We start from the raw sequence: 18,218 nt of genomic DNA, 5'->3' as shown, positions 1-18,218 counted from the left end.
AGATATGAAGATTTTGAATTCTTGGAAATTTTTTTTGCTAGTAGGCTCTTAAGAATTCAGATAATGCTGGGTGCAGTGGCACACCTGTAATCCCATGACTCTTGGAAGGCTGAGGCAGGAAGATTTTGAGTTCAAAGCCAGCCTCAACAACTTAGTGTGGCCCTAAGCAACTTAGTGAGATCCTATCTCTAAATAAAAATACAAAATTTGGCTGGGGATGTGGTTCAGTGTAATATCCCTATCACCCTCACCCCCTGTCCGCTACTGCCACCACCAAAAAAAAAAAAAAAAAAAAATTCAAAAGAGCTGAGCCCACCTGCCCCCACACTGAGGTCAGAGGTTGGTAGTTGAGCCTGCCCGCCTGCCCCCCTAATGCTGAGGGACACCACGCCTGCCTCTGTGCTGACTCAGTGCACCCTCAGAAGCTGGGGGGCTCCTTTGGAGGCTGGTGCAGGCATCTTTAATTATTCCTGAGGGCATGGCCATCATCATTGGAAGGGAGGCTCCCTTCCTGAGACACCTACAGGAGACTGGAGGCCCTTTGACAGGTACCTCTATTTACTCACTTACATCCTACACCCTTCCCCATCCTCTTATTCACAACTAGAAATACTGTAAATAGTAATTGAACTCATCCTGTTCATTACAATAATGTTAAAGTCTTTATAGGGGCTATCTGGTTCAGGGCTGCATTTTCTTTGTATTGGGTACTATTTGTATTGATCTCCCCTTCAAAGAAGAGGTAGTGGAAAACTGCAGCATCATAATAAGACTGCAAGGGGGGATCTTCAGTATCTCTGATCTTCACTGCTAGAGGGGAATATATAGAAACAATATGAAAAAACAGGGGAAGAAAGTTTCCCTAACAAATCATGATGATATCGTGATAGAATCCAATGACAGCCTGGCAGTAGAAATGATAGAAAAAGAGTTTAGAATCTGCACACTTAAAATGATCCGTGAAGCAAAAGATAAGAGAGCAAATGCAGGCAATGCATGACCATTCCAGTAAACAGTCAAAAGAACAAAAGCAGGAAACAAAAGAACACTTTAATAAAGAGATAGGGATTCTGAAAAAAAATACTTGAAATGAAAGAAACGATAAATCAAATTAAAAACTCAATAGAAAGCATCACCAACAGAATAGATCTCGTGGAAGACAGAATCTCAGAAAATGAAGACAAAATATTTGATCTTGAAAATAAAGTTGAACAAACTGAGAAGATGTTAAGAAATCATGAATGGAACTTCCAAGAATTAAGGGATATTATGAAAAGACCAAATTTAAGAATTATTGGGATTGAGGAAGGCACAGAGATACAAACCAAAGGCATGAACAACCTGTCCAACAAAATAATATCAGATAATTTCCCAAACCTGAAAAATGAAATGGAAAATCAAATACAAGAGGCTTATAGAACCCAAAATTACAACAGATCCACACCAAGATACGTTATAATGAAAGTATCTCACATACAAAATAAAGATAGGATTTTAAAGGATGCGAGAGAAAAGCATCAGATTACATATATGGGGAAACCAATATGGATATCAGCATATTTCTCAACCCAGACTCTAAAAGAAAGAAGGGTTCAAACAACATATTTCAAGCTCTGAGAGAACATGGATGCCAACCAAGAATCCTATTCCCAGCAAAACTAACCTTCAGATTTGACAATGAAATAAAATCTTTCGATGATAAACAAAAGTTAAAAGAGTTTACAAATAGAAAACCTGCCCTACAAAACATTCTCAGCAAAATATTTCATGAGGAGGAAGTGAAAAGCAACAATACAAGTCACCATAGGGAGGAAATACCCTAAAGGAAAAGCCAATCAAAGGAGAAACCAAGTCAAGATAAAAACCAAAAATAAGACAAAATGACCAGGAATACAAATCATATCACAATAATAACCCTGAATGTCAATGGTCTAAACTCAATAATCAAAAGACATAGACAGGCAGATTGGATTAAAAAGAAATACTCAACAATATGTTGCCTTCAAGAGACTCATTCATAGAAAAAGCCATCTACAGACTAAAGGTGAAAGGATGGGGAAAAACATAACATGCACATGGACCCAGTAAAAAAAGTAGGGGTCTCCACCCACATATCAGAAAAAGTGGACTTCAAACCTAAGTTAGTCAGAAGGGATAAAGAAGGATATTTCATACTTCTTAAGGGAAGTATAAAACAGCAAGATATGACAATTTTAAATATTTATACCCCAAACAATGGAGCATCTATGTATATCAAACAAGCCCTTCTCAATTTTAAGAATCAAATAGACCAAAACACATTAATAGTGGAGGACTGTAACACACCGCTCTCACCTCTGGATAGATCCTCCAAACAAAAACTGAACAAAGAAACTATAGAACTAAATAATACAATCAATGATATAGACTTAATGGATATTTACAGAGTATTTCACCCATCATTGAGAAGATACACTTTCTTCTAAGCAGCTCATGGATCCTTCTCCAAAATAGACCATATGCTATGCCACAAAAAAGCCATTAGAAATACAAAAGACATAGAGATCCTACCTTGTATCCTATCAGACCATAATGGAATGCAATTAGAAATGAATGATAAAATAACAAACAAAAAATACTCATACACCTGGAGACTAAATAATATGCTATTGAATTTGTGTAAATAGAAGACATCAGGGAAGAAATAAAAAAAATTCTTAGAGGTAAATGAGAATAATGACACAACATATCAAAATCTCTGGGACACTCTGAAAGCAGTACTAAGAGGAAAGTTCATTGCATTGAGCTCATACATTAAAAAAATAAAAAGTCAACAACTAAATGACCTAACATTACATCTCAAAGTCCTAGAAAAAGAAGAACAGATCAACACCATAAATAGTAGAAGACAGGAAATAATTAAAATCAGAGCTGAAATCAATGAAATTGAAACAAGAGAAACAATTCAAAAATTGACAAAACAAAAAGTTGGTTCTTTGAAAAAGTAAACAAAATTGATAAACCCCTAGCCACACTAAAAGAGAGGAGGAGAGAGAAAACTCAAATTACTAGAATTTGTGATGAAAACGGAAAGATCACGACAGACACCATTGAAATACATAACATAATTACAAGCTACCTTGAAAATCTATATTCCAACAAAATAGAAAATATCAAAGACATTGACAAGTTTTTAGAGACATATGATCCTCCCAAACTGAATCAGGAAGACATACACAATCTAAACAGATCAATTTCAAACACCGAAATAGAAGAAGCCATCAAAAGCCTACCAACCAAGAAAAGCCCAGGGCCAGAATTCTACAAGACCTTTAAAGAAAACTGATACCAATACTCCTCAAAGTATTCCAGGAAATAGAAAAGGAGGGAACCCTTCCAAATTCATTCTATGAGGCTAGTATCACTCTGATACCAAAACCAGACAAAGACACATCAAGCAAAGAAAACTTTAGACCAATATCCCTGATGAACATCGATGCAAAAATTCTTAACAAAATACTGGCAAATTGCATACAAAAATATATTTAAAAGATAGTGTACCATGATCAAGTGGGGTTTATCCCAGGGATGCAAGGTTTGTTCAACATCCAGAAATCAATAAATGTATTTCATCACATCAATAAACTTAAAGTTAAGAATCACATGATTATTTCAATAGATGCTGAGAAAGAGTTTGATAAAACACAGCACCCCTTCATGCTTAAAACACTAGAAAAATTAGGGATAGTAGGAACATAACTCAACATTGTAAAGGTTATCTATGCTAAGCCCATGGCCAACATCATTCTTAATGGAGAAAAACTGAAAGCATTCCCTCTAAAAACTGGAACAAGACAGTTTCACCACTTTCACCACTCTTTCACCACTTCTATTCAACACTGCCCTTGAAACACTTGCCAGGGCAATTATACAGACCAAAAAAATTAAAGGAATACAAATGGGAAAAGAAGAAATAAAGCTGTCACTATTTGCTGATGACATGATCCTATATTTAGAAGATCCAAAAAACTCCATTAGAAAACTTCTAGAACTAATAAAAAGTAGCAGGATATAAAATCAATATGCACGTATCTAATGCATTTCTATTCATAAGTGATGAATCCTCTGAAATAGAAATTAGGAAAACCACTCCATTCACAGTAGCCGCAAAAAAATAAAATACTTGGGAATTAATCTAACAAAAGAGCAGAAAGTCCTCTACAATGAAAACTACAGAACATTAAAGAAAGAAATTGAAGAAAATCTTCAAAGATGGAAAGATCTCCCATATTCTTGGATAGGCAGAATTAACATTGTCAAAATAGCCATTCTACCAAAGGCACTATACAGATTCAATGCAATTCCAATTAAAATCCCAATGACATTCATCATAGAAATAGAGAAAGCAATCATGAACTTCATCTGGAAGAACAGGAAACCTCAAATAGCCAAAACAATCCTGAGTAGAAAAAGTGAAACGGGAGGTATAGGAATTATACCAGAGACTCTGCACCTAATAGAAGACAAAGTAGGCCTGAATCTTCATCATGTTGTCTTAGGATCAGACTTCCTCAATAAGACTCCCAAAGCACAAGAAATCAAAGCAAGAATCAATAAATGGGATGGACTCAAACTAAAAAGTTTTTTCTCAGCAAAGGATACAATCAAGAATGTGAAGAGAGAGCCTACAGAGTGGGAGAAAATCTTTCCCACAGGCACTTCAGATAGAACACTAATCTCCAAAATTTATAAAGAACTTACAAAATTTTACACCCAAAATACAAAGAACCCAATAAATAAATGGGCCAAGGAACTGGACAGATGCTTTACAGAAGAAGACATATAGGCAATTAATAAATATATGAAAAAGTGGGGGCAATCCAAGATGGCAGAATAGAGGGTGACTGCATCTCCTGTCACTCCAGAACCCAGGATTCAAGAAGGGGAGGCATTGAGAGACTCAGAGTAAAATAGAGCCACGGGGTGAGTATCCCCCACCGTGTGAAGCTCGGCCTGGGCGGCAGGCCTGAATAGGGGTGGTTTATCAGAAGAGCAGGGCAGCTAGAGTCTTCCACAAGTAGCCCTGCTCCCTCCTGAGGTGGGCTCCTCCCACATGGCCAGCTTCTCGGAGCAGCCCCCCAGTAAGAGCCTTTCTGCACAGAACCAGCTCCAAGTACCAGAGCCATCGGCGAACTCCGACCCGCAGGCAGCTTCAGGGACCAGGACAGGGCACCAAGGACTTCCCCAAGCAGACCTGCTCTCTCCGGCAGCAGGCTCCTTTCACAGCCAGCTTCTCGGAGCAGACCACCCACTGAGAGCCTTTCCGCACAGAGCCAGCTACAAGCCCTGGAACCACTAGCAGGCTAGGGGCAATTTTCTTTGGAAGCACTGCATTATCAAGTTCCTCCAAATTTCAGGCTACTGAAGGCTGGGAGGTGATACACTGGAAATCTACAGGGACACTACAAGCCAATAGAGGAAATCTGCAATATCTCAGATTCCCACTGACATCTGACCAATATGAGAAAACAAGGGAAGAAAATGTCCAAACAAACCTAGATACTATATCAATAAAACCCAATGACAGCACAGCAGAAGAAAAGTCAGAAAGGGAGTTCAGAATGTACATAATTAAAACAATCAGGGAAGCAAATGAGGAGATGAAAGAGCAAATGCAGGCATTGAAGGAGGAGATGAAAGAGCAAATGCAGGCATTAAATGATCGCACCAATCAACACTTAAAAGAGCAAATACTAGAAGCAAGAGATCATTTCAATAAAGAGTCAGAGATACTGGAAAAAAAAAACAAAACAGAAATCCTTGAAATGAAGGAAACATTAAACCAAGTTAAAAATTCCATAGAAAGCATAACCAATAGATTAGAACACCTGGAAGACAGAACCTCAGACATTGAAGAAAAAATATTTAATCTTGAACACAAAGTTGACCAAACAGACAAGATGGTAAGAAATCATGAACAGAATCTACAAGAATTATGGGATATCATGAAAAGGCCAAATTTAAGAATTATTGGGATTGAGGAAGGCTTAGAGAAACAAACCAAAGGAATGAACAATCTATTCAATGAAATAATATCAGAAAATTTCCCAAATCTGAAGAATGAAATGTAAAACCAAGTACAAGAGGCTTATAGGACTCCAAATATACAAAATTACAACAGACCCACACCAAGGCACATTATTATGAAAATACCTAACATACAAAATAAAGACAGAATTTTAAAGGCCACACGAGAAAAGAATCAAATTACATTCAGGGGGAAACCAATACGGATATCAGCAGATTTTTCATACCACACCCTAAAAGCTAGAAGGGCCTGGAACAACATTTACCAAGCCCTGAAAGAAAATGATGCCAACCAAGAATCTTATACCCAGCAAAACTTACTTTCAGATTTGACGACGAAATAAGATCCTTCCATGATAAACAAAAGCTAAAGGAATTTACAAAAAGAAAGCCGGCATTACAAAACATTCTCAGCAAAATATTCCATGAGGAAGAGATGAAAAACAACAATGCAAATCAGCAACAGGAGGAATTAGCCTAATGGAATAGCCAAATAAAGGAGAAACCAAATCATGTCAAAAAAGAAAAATGAGTCAAATGACTGGGAATACAAATCATATCACAATAATAACTCTGAATGTTAATGGCCTGAACTCATCAATCAAAAGACATAGACTGGCAGACTGGATTAAAAAGAAAAATCCAACAATATGCTGCCTGCAAGAGACTCATCTCATAGAAAGAGATACCCATAGACTAAAGGTGAAAGGATGGGAAGACACATACCATGCACATGGACACAGCAAAAAAGCAGGAGTATCCATCCACATTTCAGATAATGTGGACTTCAAGCCAAAACTAGTCAGAAGGGATAAAGAAGGACATTACATACTGCTTAAGGGAAGCATAAATCAGCAAGACATAACAATCATAAATATCTATGCCACGAATATTGGCTCATCCACGTACGTCAAACAAATCCTTCTCAATTCCAGAAATCAAATAGACTACAACACAATAATACTAGGCGATTTTAACACACCTCTCTCACCACTGGATAGATCTTCCAAACAAAAATTGAATAAAGAAACCATAGACCTCAATAACACAATCAACAATTTAGACTTAACCGTCTTATATAGAATATACCATCCAACAAAGAACGAATACACTTTCTTCTCAGCAGCACATGGATCCTTCTCTAAAATAGACCATATTTTATGCCACAAAGCTACTGTTAGCAAATACAAGAAGATAGAGATACTACCTTGTACTCTATCAGATCATAATGGACTGAAATTAGAAATAAATGACAGAATAAAAAACAGAAACTTCTCCAATACCTGGAGATTAAATAATACACTATTATATGATGAATGGATAACAGAAGACATCAGGAGGGAAATAAAAAAATTCTTAGAAGTAAATGAGAAAAAAGACACATCATATCAAAATCTCTGGGACACTATGAAAGCAGCACTTAGAGGAAGATTTATTCCATGGACAGCATTCAACAAAAGAAGTAGAAATCAACAAATAAACGACTTAACAATACAGCTCAAAGCCCTAAATAAAGAAGAGCAGACCAACACCAAAAGTAGTAGAAGACAGGAAATAGTTAAAATCAGAGCCGAAATCAACGAAATTGAAACAAAAGAAACAAACGGAAAAATTAACAAAATAAAGAGTTGGTTTTTTGAAAAAATAAACAAAATTGATAAACCTTTAGCCACACTAACAAAGAGAAAGAGGGAGAAAACTCAAATTACTAAAATTCAGAATGAACAAGGAAATATCACAACAGACACGAGTGAAATACAAAACATAATTAGAAGCTATTTTGAAAATCTATACTCCAACAAAACAGAAAACCTCGAAGACATCAACAAGTTTCTAGAGACATATGAATTACCTAAACTGAATGAGGAGGACATACACAACTTAAATAAATCAATTTCAAGCAATGAAATAGAAGAGGTCATCAAAAGTCTACCAACAAAGAGAAGTCCAGGACCAGATGGGTTCTCAGCCAAGTTCTATAAAACCTTTAAAGAAGAGCTCATTCCAATACTCCTCAAAGTATTCCATAAAATAGAAGAGGAGGGAACCCCCCCAAACTCATTCTATGAAGCCAGTATCACCCTGATACCTAACCCAGACAGAGACACATCGAGGAAAGAAAATTTCAGACCAATATCCTTAATGAACACCGATGCAAAAATTCTCAACAAAATTTTAGCAAATCGCATACAAAAATATATTAAAAAGATAGTGCACCACGATCAAGTGGGTTTTATCCCAGGGATGCAAGGTTGGTTCAACATCCGGAAATCAATAAATGTCATTCATCATATCAACAGACTTAAAGTTAAGAATCACATGATTATTTCAATAGATTCAGAAAAAGCATTCGATAAAATACAGCATCCCTTCATGCTCAAAACACTAGGAAAAATGGGACAGTGGGAACATTCCTTAACATTGTAAAGGCCATCTATGCTAAGCCCATGGCCAATATCATTCTAAATGGTGAAAAACTGAAAGCATTCCCCCTAAAAACCGGAACAAGGCAGGGATGCCCTCTTTCACCACTTCTATTCAACATCGTCCTTGAGACTCTAGCCAGAGCAATTAGACAAACCAAAGAAATTAAAGGAATACGAATAGGAAAAGAAGAACTCAAACTATCCCTGTTTGCTGATGACATGATTATATATTTAGAGGAAACTGGAAATTCCACCAGAAAACTTTTAGAACTCATAAGTGGATTCAGTAAAGTTGCAGGTTACAAGATCAGTGCTCATAAATCCAATGCATTTTTATACATAAGTGATGAATCTTCAGAAAGAGAAGTTAGGAAAACTACCCCATTCACAATAGCATCGAAAAAATTAAAATACTTGGGAATCAATCTCACAAAAGAGGTGAAAGACCTCTACAATGAGAACTACAGAACACTAAAGAAAGAAATTCAAGAAAACCTTAGAAGATGGAAAGATCTCCCATGTTCTTGGATAGGCAGAATTAATATTGTCAAAATGGCCATACTACCAAAAGTGCTAAACAGATTCAATGCAATTCCAATTAAAATCCCAATGATGTACCTTACAGAAATAGAGCAAGCAATTATGAAATTCATCTGGAAGAATAAAAAACCCAGAATAGCTAAAGCAATCCTAAGTAGCAAGAACGAAGCAGGGGGTATCGCAATACCAGATCTTCAACTCTACTACAAAGCAATAGTAACAAAAATGGCATGGTATTGGTACCAAAACAGACAGGTAGATCAATGGTACAGAATAGAGGACATGGACACAAACCCAAATAAATACAATTTTATCATACTAGACAAAGGGGCCAAAATATGCAATGGAGAAAAGATAGCCTCTTCAACAAATCGTGCTGGGAAAACTGGAAAACCATATGCAACAGAATGAAATTAAACCCCTATTTCTCACCCTGCACAAAATTCAACTCAAAATTGATTAAGGACCTCGGAATCAGACCAGAGACCCTGCATCTTATAGAAGAAAAACTAGGTCCAAATCTTCAACTTGTTGGCTTAGGATCAGACTTCCTTAACAGGACTCCCAGAGCACAAGAAATAAAAGCAAGAATCAATAACTGGGATAGATTCAAACTAAAAACTTTCTCTCAGCAAAGGAAACTATCAGTAATGTGAAGAAAGAGCCTACAGAGTGGGAGAATATCTTTGCCACTCACACTTCAGATAGAGAGCAAATTTCCAGAATATATAAAGAACTCAAAAAACTCACCACCAAGAATACAAATAATCCAATCAACAAATGGGCTGAGGAAATGAACAGACACTTCACAGAAGAAGAAGTACAAGCAATCAACAGATATATGAAAAAATGTTCAACATCTCTAGTAATAAGAGAAAAGCAAATCAAAACTACCCTAAGATTCCATCTCACCCCAATTAGAATGGCGATTATCAAGAACACAAGCAAAAATAGGTGTTGGCGGGGATGTGGGGAAAAACGTACACTCATATATTGGTGGTGGGGTTGCAAATTAGTGCAGCCACTCTGGAAAGCAGTATGTAGATTCCTCAGAAAACTTGGAATGGAACCACCATTTGACCCAGCTATCCCACTCCTTGGCCTATACCCAAAGGACTTAAAATCAGCATACTACAGAGATACAGCCAAATCAATGTTCATTGTTGCTCAATTCACCATAGCCAGATTGTGGAACCAACCTAGATGCCCTTCAGTTGATGAATGGATAAAGAAACTGTGGCATATATATACAATGGAATATTACTCCGCAATGAAGAATTATAAAATTATGACATTTGCAGGTAAATGGATGAAATTGGAGAATATCATGCTAAGTGAGATAAGCCAATCTCAAAAAACTAAAGGACGAATGATCTTGCTGATAAGCAGATGTGGACATATAATGGGGGTTGGGAGGGGTTAGCCTTAGGGTTAGGGTTAAGTTTAGGGTTAAGGAGGGGGGCAAGAATGGAGGAAGGAAGGACAGTATAGAGGGAAAAGAGGGGTTTGGGAGGGTTGGGGGAAGGGAAAAAAATATCAGAATGAATCAAACATTACCCTATGTAAATTTATGATTACACAAATGGTATGCCTTGACTCCATGTACAAATAGATAAACAACATGTATCCCATTTGTTTACAATAAAAAAAAGAATAAATGCCAAACACTTGGACAATGTCTAAGGAAAACATACAACAAGTATACAACCAAATATAAAAACAACTGCTTCAAACTCTAAATTCTAAGTTAACAAATGTTATGGACATTACCTTGATATAATATAAAGTGCTAAAATTTTATACATAAGTAAAAATAGTTGAACATATTTGAATACATAAGTATATGCAAGTTTTAAATAATGTTAGATAAAATACTTATGTATTTATATTTGTGTTTGGTATATGTGTGTATTTAATAGGAAATGCAAATTTCAAATAAAATGCATAATTGAGTTGCAAGATATTTCTATGATTTATTTACATCTTTATATGTTTTCCTATTTTCTCAGTATTTGCCATAACATTGTATGATTTTATAAATTAAAAACATAATCTTTTTTTTTGTCTTTTTTTTTTTTTTGTGATGCTGGGGATCGAACCCAGGTTCTTGTGCATGCAAGGCATGCACTCTACCGACTGAGCTATCTCCCCAGCCCTAATCTTTTGTTTTTTAATAAAAAATTCTTATTATAAGATTATGAAACACATCAGTACACTTTGTTTGAAGAAGATGACATATCCAATTGTAAAATTTGCATTTAACTCATCCTCTACTGTTTTGGGTCTCAGTTTTATAGTAAATTAAGTTTTTGGTAAGATATTCCTACTCAAATAATCATCTCCTTGTCAGTTTGCAACCTTTGCCATTCCAATGTCATTAAAATTTTAAATTTAATCTCTAAAAAAAAAATGTGTTCAACATCTCTAGTAATTAGAGAAACGCAAATTAAAACAACTCTAAGATTTCATCTTACTCCAATTAGAATGGCTATTATCAGGAATACAAATAATAGATGTTGGCGTGGATGTGGGGAAAAAGGCACACTTTTACATTGCTGGTGAAGTTGCAAATTTGTGCAGCCACTCTGGAAAGCAGTGTGGAGAAGCCTCAGAAAACTTGAAATGGACTCACCATTTGACCCAGCTATCCCACTTCTCATTTTATACCCAAAGGATTTAAAATCAGCATACTACGGTAACACAGTCACATCAATTTTTATAGCAGCTCAGTTCACTATAACTAGATTGTGGAACCAACCTAGATGCCCTTCAACAGATGAATGTATAAAGAAACTGTGGTATATATACACAATGGAATATTATTTAGCCATAAAGAATAATAATATTATGGCATTTGCAAATAAATGGATGGAATTGGAGAATATCATGCTAAGTGAAATAAGCCAATTCCAAAAAACCAAAGACTGAATGTTTTCCCTGATAAGTGGAGAATGATATATAATGGTGGTGGGGGGTGGGGAGTGGAGTGAGAGAAGAATGGGGAAACTTTAAAATATGTAAAAGGAAATGAGAGGGAAGGGGTATGAAAAATGGTGGACTGAGACAGACATCATTACCCTTTGTACATGTATGATTATACAAACAATATGAATCTACATCATGTACAACCATACAAATGAAATGATATACCCCATTTGTGTACAATGAATCAAAATGTCATCTGTAAAAAATTAAAAGATAAATAAAAAAATGATATATACACAAAAAAAAATTTCAAAAGAATTCAGTGGCTTTGACCAAGTGTGAATGTTAAAAAAAGTGGCTTTTAGTGAACTTTAAACACAGAAGATATTTTGAATATATTTTCATTTTTGGTAACTATATTTGAAAAAGAGCTTAAGATAGACCATATGCTATTATTTCTCTGGAGATTGAGTCTAAGATTTTCAGTTCATGTGAGAAGCAGGAAGTTAATTCCAAGAAATGCTGTTTTTATACTGAGTTCATCCCTATAGTAGAACTCAAACTAGTTTCTTCTTAATGTTCTATGATTTCTAATTAGTGACAGTAATTAAAAAGCAATTCCAACTCCACTCTCATAAGAAGACTTGTTTCTTGGTCACTCCAAATTGTACTTGAACTTAAATCCCAATACCTTTAATCTGTTTCCTGGTTGCCAAAGCAAATTAATCTGCATAGTTCATTTATTAATGGGTGGAATTGTGAGGTGGAGACATATGGACTGATAAAAACAACTTGAGCTTCAGGATCAGACACTTTCTAGCAGTGTGACTTGGGCATCTTACTTAATCTCAATGGTAATAAATGTTCTCATCTCTAAAATGGGGATAAGACTCACTCTGTGAGGCTGGGTATAATGAGCATATAGAGGACTTAGTGACTGATAGGCATTTATAAATGATAATCTTATATATATTATTTCTGCCTACTGGCATATCTCATTTAAAATTTTCTTAACTTTTACTTTACCTGTTTAGCTTTTCACTTATATATGTTTTCTTCCCAACTGTATGTGCCTGGAATAATGCCTTTAGATATTCCAAAATACAACTTACATATTATAAGTGCTCAAAAAATCATTCAGTCATTCATCAGTTTCTATTTGTGTTTGTATACGCTGGATGCTAAGGATACAAAGATGAGTGAGACAGTCCTGCATTGGATAGCTTTTAATTTCTACTGTGATAATGTTTTCTGTGTTGAGTGATAAGATCTGAGTCTATGGATTTGCTTCATTGACCATTTTTTTTTCTTTTCTTATAAATCACTATCTACTAAGCAGTATTAGCAGTAAGAACTATCTAGGGAGTTATGAACAGCTGCTGTCTGTGCCAAACCCTTATTAAAAGATGGCTGTATTTTATTATGGCCAGGACTCTTGCTATATAAGCATTAAGTTGTTGGCTTTAGGACATTAGTTAGCTGGACATCTGACTAAGACTTTTCTAGAAGGAGGGTCTACGGAGGGCTTCAACGCACATCTCCTTTATCAGATCTAGTGTTGATGCCAAAGTTCCAGGAATTCACCAGGAAACCCCCAGACATTATTGTGGCTTCTAAGTTAAGGTAAAATATAAGTTTAGTTGACAATTAAACTAGAAATTGTCAAAGTTTTTAAATAGGAAAGTTGCTTATTTAAACTTAACCCTTAATGTTATTGAAATGCTTTTATTCAAGTTAATCTCTTTGTTCAGAGAAATTTCTTCCTTTAAAAAAAGAAAAACAAATTCTGTAACCAGTCTACTTTAGTTTTAAATTTATATGTATCTTAAAATTCTAATATTGTGGTGATTTATATATATTTTTAAAAAGTCATAGAACTACAACTATTGTTGTTCAAAGGTAACCTTGCTAAAATCTAATATACCAGATTAAAACAGAAGTGCTTTGTTTTAAAAAGTCCTCCTACATTACTTTCCTTTTGTGTAAAATATATTTGTAACACATATCTCAGTCAAGAGATTAATATCCCTAATGTGAAGGAATCCTACAAATTGATAAGACAATGATTTTTTTAAAAAATCCCAATACAAAATTTGACAAAAGATGAGAATTGGGGGCTGGGGTTGTGGCTCAGTGGTAGAGTGAGTGCTTGCCTGGCATGTGTGAGGAACTGGGTTCAATTCTCAGCAGCACATATAAATAAATACAATAAAAATCCATTGACAACTAAAAAATATTTTTTAAAAAGATAAGAATTGTCAGTTCACAGAAAAGGAAAGCAAAATAATGTAAGGAATGCAAATTAAAACACATACTATTTTTCATCCTTGAATTGTCAAATAGTAAAAAGAGCATATCCAATGTTAAGAATGTATAGATGTATAAATGCATTTTCATACATTTCTGATAGGAATGTCCAGATTCACATTTACCTATATATATGACTGACTCACCTTATAAACCTGTTTCCCAAAGTAGTAAAGATGGAGAAGAGCTTACTATAACATTTTAAGAAAGAAATTTATAAAAATCAATAAATATATATACTCTTTGACCTAGGAATCTTGCCTGAAGAAATAACAGCTCCAGAATCTAAGAATATCTAAGGATAGACACATAATCATTATTTGGTTATGATGACCACAAACTAGAAATAATCTATTCAGCAATAAGATAAATGGTTCCATTATGGCATATTTGTGAGTTATAATATGCAGTTATGAAAAATAATGTTAGGATAATATTCATGGATCTCAAGAAGTATGTGGGATAGAATGGGAAAATTGAGTAATTTATATAGAATTTATATTATTATTTTATTTATTTTTTGTTGTTCTGGGCATCAAACCCAGGAATTCACACATGTTAAACAAGTGCTCTACCACTCAGCTACATCCCCACCCCAGAAATTTATTTTAAAAACCTATACTCTTAGGGTGGAGATGTAGCTCAGTGATAGAGAGAGCACTTGTCCACCACATGTAAGGCCCTGAGTTCAGGCCTCAGTACTGCAAAACAAAACAAACAAATAAAAATCCTATACTCTTTTCGTATGTGTGTGTGTGTGTGTATATATATATATATATATATATATATATATATATATAGTGTATATATTCATTTTTCTGCTATGTGTTCATATTAACTAGGAGGAAAAAATGGAAGGATATATATCCCTGCTGCTGGCAATGGTTACATGATGGAGCTGAATGACCTCTTTTCATTTTAGTTTTATTTTGTTATACTAAGCACATATTGTTTTAAATGGAGAAAATTTAAATAGAAAAGAGTCAGTCTTGTAATTAAATGAATTATTAGAGTTCATAATTATTTGTCTAGGAAAAATATGAATTATAGATTCTTTATCACCTACTGAAAACACTGCCAAAATTTTAAGACTTCATTATTTAAAATGAAAAATTGATTCAAATTCACACTGTTATAAAAATGTCCAGATTCACATTTAACTATGAAGATGACTATCATCTATAAACCTATTTCCCAGAGTAGTGAAGATGGAGAAGATGAGCTTCATCATTATTAAAGTAGTCAACCCTAGATCTCAAACATTTCCCTTTTCTCTCTTTTCTTGTTTTCCATTTTTTGTTAACACTCTCTATCCTTTCAAGTCTGTCTCCATTCTCCCGCTCTGGAGTGTAAGCCCCAGTTCTTCCATCTCTCCCCTAGGAAATCAGTTCTTAAACTGTACATATGTAAATAGTTTACCTTTCTTCTTTTCCTTTGGATACTTTTCTTTGTCTTACTTTCAAGCAAAAGGCATTTTATTAAGCATCATAGATGTATTTTCTGGGTACTCTCACTGTGCTAGAATTCAAGAATCTCAAAGTGCTTTCATAAGAGTGTGAAGAAAGTAGGTATTTCATGTTTACTCAAGATATCCACCTATATGCATTTAGTGATAGCTAGTGTTTTTCATCAATTTTTAGGACACACATATTTTCCATTATAACATGTTCAAAATCAGGTATGTTAAAACAATGTTATGCTATGGCTTAATTGTTAGTTTCATGTCTTAATAATGGTGCATCTTATCATTGGATGGCACTTAGCTTTAATGAAATACAGCAGAGATAGGGAGAAGTGGAGAAAGCAGAGTATAATCAGAATACTGGATTTGACCAAAGCATTAAACCAACATGGTATGGGAAGCAAAGAACAAGCATACCAGGGACAGTTAAGTAGCATCATCCAAGTGACTAGAATTTTCTTTTGCCTACACCAGAACCCCTGAACAGTGGTAGTCATTTAAACAAGAAAGGAAGATTTGAGAATGAGGGGCCAGTACTTTTTCTAAATTCTTTTTTAAAAACATTTTTAGTTGTAGGTAGTCAAAATACCTTTATTTTACTTATTTATTTTTATGTGGTGCTGAGGATCCAACCCAGGTCCTCATACTTGCTAGGCAAGCTTTACCACTGAGCTACAATGGCAATCCCAAGTAGGTAGGGGAGTAATTTGAACATCTGCAGAAACTTGTCTCCTTTACTACTTTCTCTGCTGAGTGGGGCAGGGGGGATTCAGTTTAAGACATGATGAAGACTAGTTTTAAAAATGGGTAATGTAAAGAAGTGAGTAGAGGTTATTAGAAGAAATCTAAAGGAAAAGATTGTAAATCAAAATTGCTTTGAAACATATCTGATAATCTTGGGAAATCAATTTATATTCAGTAGTGCTTTACATTGAGGCATTTAATTTAAAATTGGTCATAAGTTAAAATTACTGTATAGGAAGGATCAGAATGAATGTCAATTCAGTTGAGATATTATGCAAAGAGTATGACAAAATTGATATTCATATTTCTTCTTTTATGAATATTGTATAAGTTGCTTTAGTGTAGAATATTGTCTGCTTTGGTTTGCTACTTCATTTCTTGATCAGGTTCAAATTCCTGGGATAGGTTTTTACTTAATGCCAATGCTTTTAGTAGGCAAAATTCTTTGGAATGCACTTAACAGAATTAAAAATCTTCATTCACTTACTTGAATTCCAAAAGGTTCATTTCATGGCGATAATCTCCCTGGACCATCTTTAAATTTGAGGTTTGCTCAGAAGTGGAAGCCTCTATCTTTCCTAAGAGCTGCATTACCTAATGAAAGTACAAGAGGGAGCTTTTTTGTGTATGAGCAAAGCCACCAGCACTTAGATGAATTATATTTTATTCCTAAAGCAGCCAGGAAACAGACTTGAACTGAAAGCATGTTTGCATTTGAAAATGACTTTTTTCAAATGAGTATGATTCACAATATAGTCACACTATATTCAGGGAAAGAATAATGGGAAGTGCTTCATTTGCTGTCCATAATATTCTTTTATATAATAGGCTAACTAATGATATTAAAAAAACTTGCCTTGGTTTATTAATTTGATACTTTTTAAAAAAAATTTCTGTCTCTTTGGTTACAATATAAACAATTATATCCTTTCACCACTATATTATCAGTGCATATTAGGTGACTAATTGTCAATAGTCAACAAATACTTAATGAATAATGTTCAAATGCACAGTTAGGCTCTAAGGAAAACACAAATGACTGCACACAACTGATCAACCTTCAGGTTCTTCGATCTCCAGCTAGTATTCTGACATGACCATAAATGAATCACAAGTGAAATGACTTAGGACATATTAAGATAGTGGGGAAAAGGTTCCATTCTGAAATTTGTAAGTAGAATGCCTTTTACATTGCTAGAAGCATTGGAGAAATTTCTTCAGGTACAAGAACTGGATTAAAAAAGAGATGCAGAATTGCAGCACAATGATTGTGTCTGAACTAATCATTGTCAAGGAGAATGAAACAGCATTGGCCTTGGACAAACAAAATTCAACCCCTGAAGAAGGTGATCACTTGAAGAAAGTGGGTATTTGGTACAATTAGTGTTCTCTTAGCAAAGAAAGAGGTGAGTGATGGAAGGGTTTGAAGAGATACATATTTAGTGGGCAAACAATAGCACCTGAATGGTTGTTTAATTTTAACAGGGTGAAAGCAGAAATTTTGATAATAAAATAATAGGGGAAAGGAAAGGAAAAACAGGCAGAGAAATCAAAAGGTTAGATAAAATATTATTCAAGACAGAATATGTCAAAAAGTGGGACAAAGTTGGCAATTTTTATAGCTGAAGAGAAAAATCCTCAGTGAAAAATAAAGAACTTTGAACCTATTTTACTGTAAATACTGAATTGGAAGGCAATGACTTTTTAGGATAAACCAACACATCTTTGGGTTCTTTATTGGGCAAATA

At 34.8% G+C, this 18,218-nt stretch overlaps 1 protein-coding gene across 1 annotated transcript in view; it reads right to left on the bottom strand.

The window, feature by feature from the left end:
- The window catches only part of Fam81b (family with sequence similarity 81 member B), a 142,563-nt gene that overhangs the window by 8,983 nt on the left and 115,362 nt on the right, over positions 1 to 18,218 (bottom strand). Inside the window, exon 9 of the mRNA XM_047554749.1 lies at positions 16,958 to 17,064. Within this exon, the coding sequence (XP_047410705.1) occupies positions 16,958 to 17,064 (107 nt within the window). The remainder of the gene's footprint in view (positions 1 to 16,957; positions 17,065 to 18,218) is intronic.

The sequence above is a fragment of the Sciurus carolinensis genome, chromosome 6, assembly GCF_902686445.1.
Source record: "Sciurus carolinensis chromosome 6, mSciCar1.2, whole genome shotgun sequence".
In the NCBI taxonomy this organism is placed as follows: Eukaryota; Metazoa; Chordata; class Mammalia; order Rodentia; family Sciuridae; genus Sciurus; species Sciurus carolinensis.
The sequence above is the reverse complement of the archived record's forward strand: the minus strand, read 5'-3'. Positions and strand labels throughout refer to the sequence as shown.